Below are 2,400 nucleotides of genomic sequence, written 5' to 3' on the forward strand. Positions count from 1 at the left end.
GCGGGTCTGCCTACCGCCGCCCCGGCCGCACAACACCTAGGAGGTTACACCGCCTCGGGTGGCTTTCTCCTTCCCTCCCTCAATCTACCCCGACACCGTAAATTAAAAAAATTCCAACCACCACTACGCACACACCCGCACGCGTCGGTGGCACCGCAGTGCCCCGCAAACACACCCTGCGGGCGCGTCCCCTTCCTGCCCGCCGCGCAGGCTTGGCCGTGCACATCGCTCCGCACCGCATCCACGCTTCCGCGCTACGTTTCTTTTTCTGGCACATGGCTCCGTCCTCCGTAACCCGCCCCGGACATTTGGAAAGAAAATAGCAGAAGTCTTCCATTGTTAACATTTGATTTATTTAAAGTCCTTAACTGCAAATGATCAAAAACATACTTCACGCATTAAATTCTCAGTTATCGTTTTAAATCAAAATATTTTTTCAATTACAATCACATTTATAAAATTAACAAAATTTCTTAAATTCACGTGTAATTTTTTTTTTTACTGTCATTTAAAGCAATTTCCAGCTGTAAAGAAAGAAAAAAATATAAACCATGCAATAAATTAAGAACATTGAGACCGCGAACAGGAATAATAATAAAACCCGTCTGGCTATGCTAACACCGTGTAAAACTGTGGAAAGTGCATTAACACTGGATGAAACAAGCAAATGATGGCGATAATTAAACGGCCACAAAAAAAAAAATTGGATGTGGAATTTATTAAACAAGTTGGAAAAGGTGAGAGAGAAGGAGTTCTCCTCTTTTCCCTGCGTCGGTTTAATAGTCAACGTTTCCTGGGGGAGGGGGAAAATAACCTTGTATAGATACACAGTTCTAGCTGGTACACAATGAAGAGACACTTAAATTAAATAAGCATGTCATCCACATGTCGATGAGAGTTCCTGATGAACGAGAATCTTCAGTAACAGATGGGAAGGAAAAAAATATCCAACTGGCTGTGACCTCTTGTAACTTTATATTACATCCCAAGACAGGTAACACTTGGAAAAAAAAAAAAAGGGGGGGTCGCATCCTGCACTCCAAAGCTCCAGTTGGTCCCCTCGGGAGTGCAGGATCCGGTCCGCAGCATCTGGGTGTATGCGGGTTGTACTAGCCGAAGGTTTATTTTGCAAGTATCAAAAGGATGATCCGAGAAAGTAAATAGACCTCTTGTTGCTTAGAGATTCTCTTAGTGTTTTGCTACTTCACAGCAGTATTGTCCTTCAAAGCCTTTTTAATTAAAAAAAGCCTTAAATGTCTACTCTCTTCTTCATCTCCGTATTGTTAAAGTATTGCCACATACCTGTAAACTTACATGAGATTATAGAGCACAGAAGGGGGGAGCGGGGAGACGAGGGGGGTGGAAAGCACAAACGAGTAGTTTACAAGCTCAACAATTTTTTCTTCTTTTGAATAACACCCCGCAAAGGATAGGGGGAATCTCCGGGGAGAGGGGCTGGGTGGCAAAGGGTGGGAAGGGGTATGTACAAATGGGACACGGCCGGCTTTGCAGGATGGTGGTGGTGGATCATAACAACACACAACACGTTGCGAGACAATTAAAAAGTAACAGTCCTTTGCACGCAGCGTGCGGAAACACTTCGGTTTGTCACAGGGAGAAAGACAGGGGTGAGAGAAGCCAGAAAAGGGGAGGAAGGGGGTGTGGAGAGGGGGTCGCCCCCAACAGCAGGAGGTGCAGAGCTAGGAGGTGTTTAGCACGGGTCTGGAATACACACCTTGGTAGTAGGAGGGCTCTAGGGCTGAGGGCTCGATGCTGCTCCGGGCTGCCATGGAGGCGCTGCCCAAGGGCAGCCCTCCAGGGATGCTGGCCCCATAGGAGGAATATTGCAGCGCCTGTTCGTAGGCTTTGAAGTCCAGCTTGTGCTGCTGCTCCGAGGAGGACATGAGGTTGTTGATGGAAAAGGGGTGGTTGAAGGAGTAGTGGGGATCACCCTTGAGGTGAAGCTGGGGTTCGTGGGCTAAGGAGTGAGGGGGGTGCGGGACGGAAGCCAAGGCGGAGCTGATAGTGGAGGAGGCGGCCGAAGCCGAGGTCTTTAGCTCCGTGCTCGATCCGCTGTGGTCCATAGACTGGGGGCTGGTGGACGGGTTGGAGCTGGAGAGGGAGGTGGCGGTGTCCAGCTGTGCGGGTTTATTGTGGCCTCTGTGCAGGGGGGAGTTGGAGCTGGAACTGGAAGCCCCGGCCTGATCTTTCCTGCCCTCCTGAGGGGCTTTGCTGTTTGCTGGCTTCTCGCACTTGAAGCGCTTTTGCCGGCGGAGGTAGCAGCCGTTTTCAAACATGTTGCCGGAGTCAGGATGCAGGGTCCAGTAGGAGCCCTTGCCGGGCTTGTCGGGGGAGCGGGCCACCTTGACAAAGCAGTCGTTGAAGGAAAGCGAGTGGCGG

At 49.9% G+C, this 2,400-nt stretch overlaps 1 protein-coding gene across 1 annotated transcript; it reads right to left on the bottom strand.

The window, feature by feature from the left end:
• Positions 1-1,700: 1,700 nt before the first annotated feature.
• On the bottom strand, positions 1,701-2,396 carry LOC104513525 (forkhead box protein A1-like; the record flags this gene model as incomplete). The annotated part of the gene is made up of 1 exon (XM_010156919.1): positions 1,701-2,396. A coding segment is annotated over one exon (696 nt), but the record flags the coding sequence as incomplete, so codon positions are not given.
• Positions 2,397-2,400: the final 4 nt, after the last annotated feature.

This window comes from Eurypyga helias, unplaced genomic scaffold, assembly GCF_000690775.1.
Source record: "Eurypyga helias isolate BGI_N326 unplaced genomic scaffold, ASM69077v1 Scaffold51498, whole genome shotgun sequence".
NCBI lineage: Eukaryota > Metazoa > Chordata > Aves > Eurypygiformes > Eurypygidae > Eurypyga > Eurypyga helias.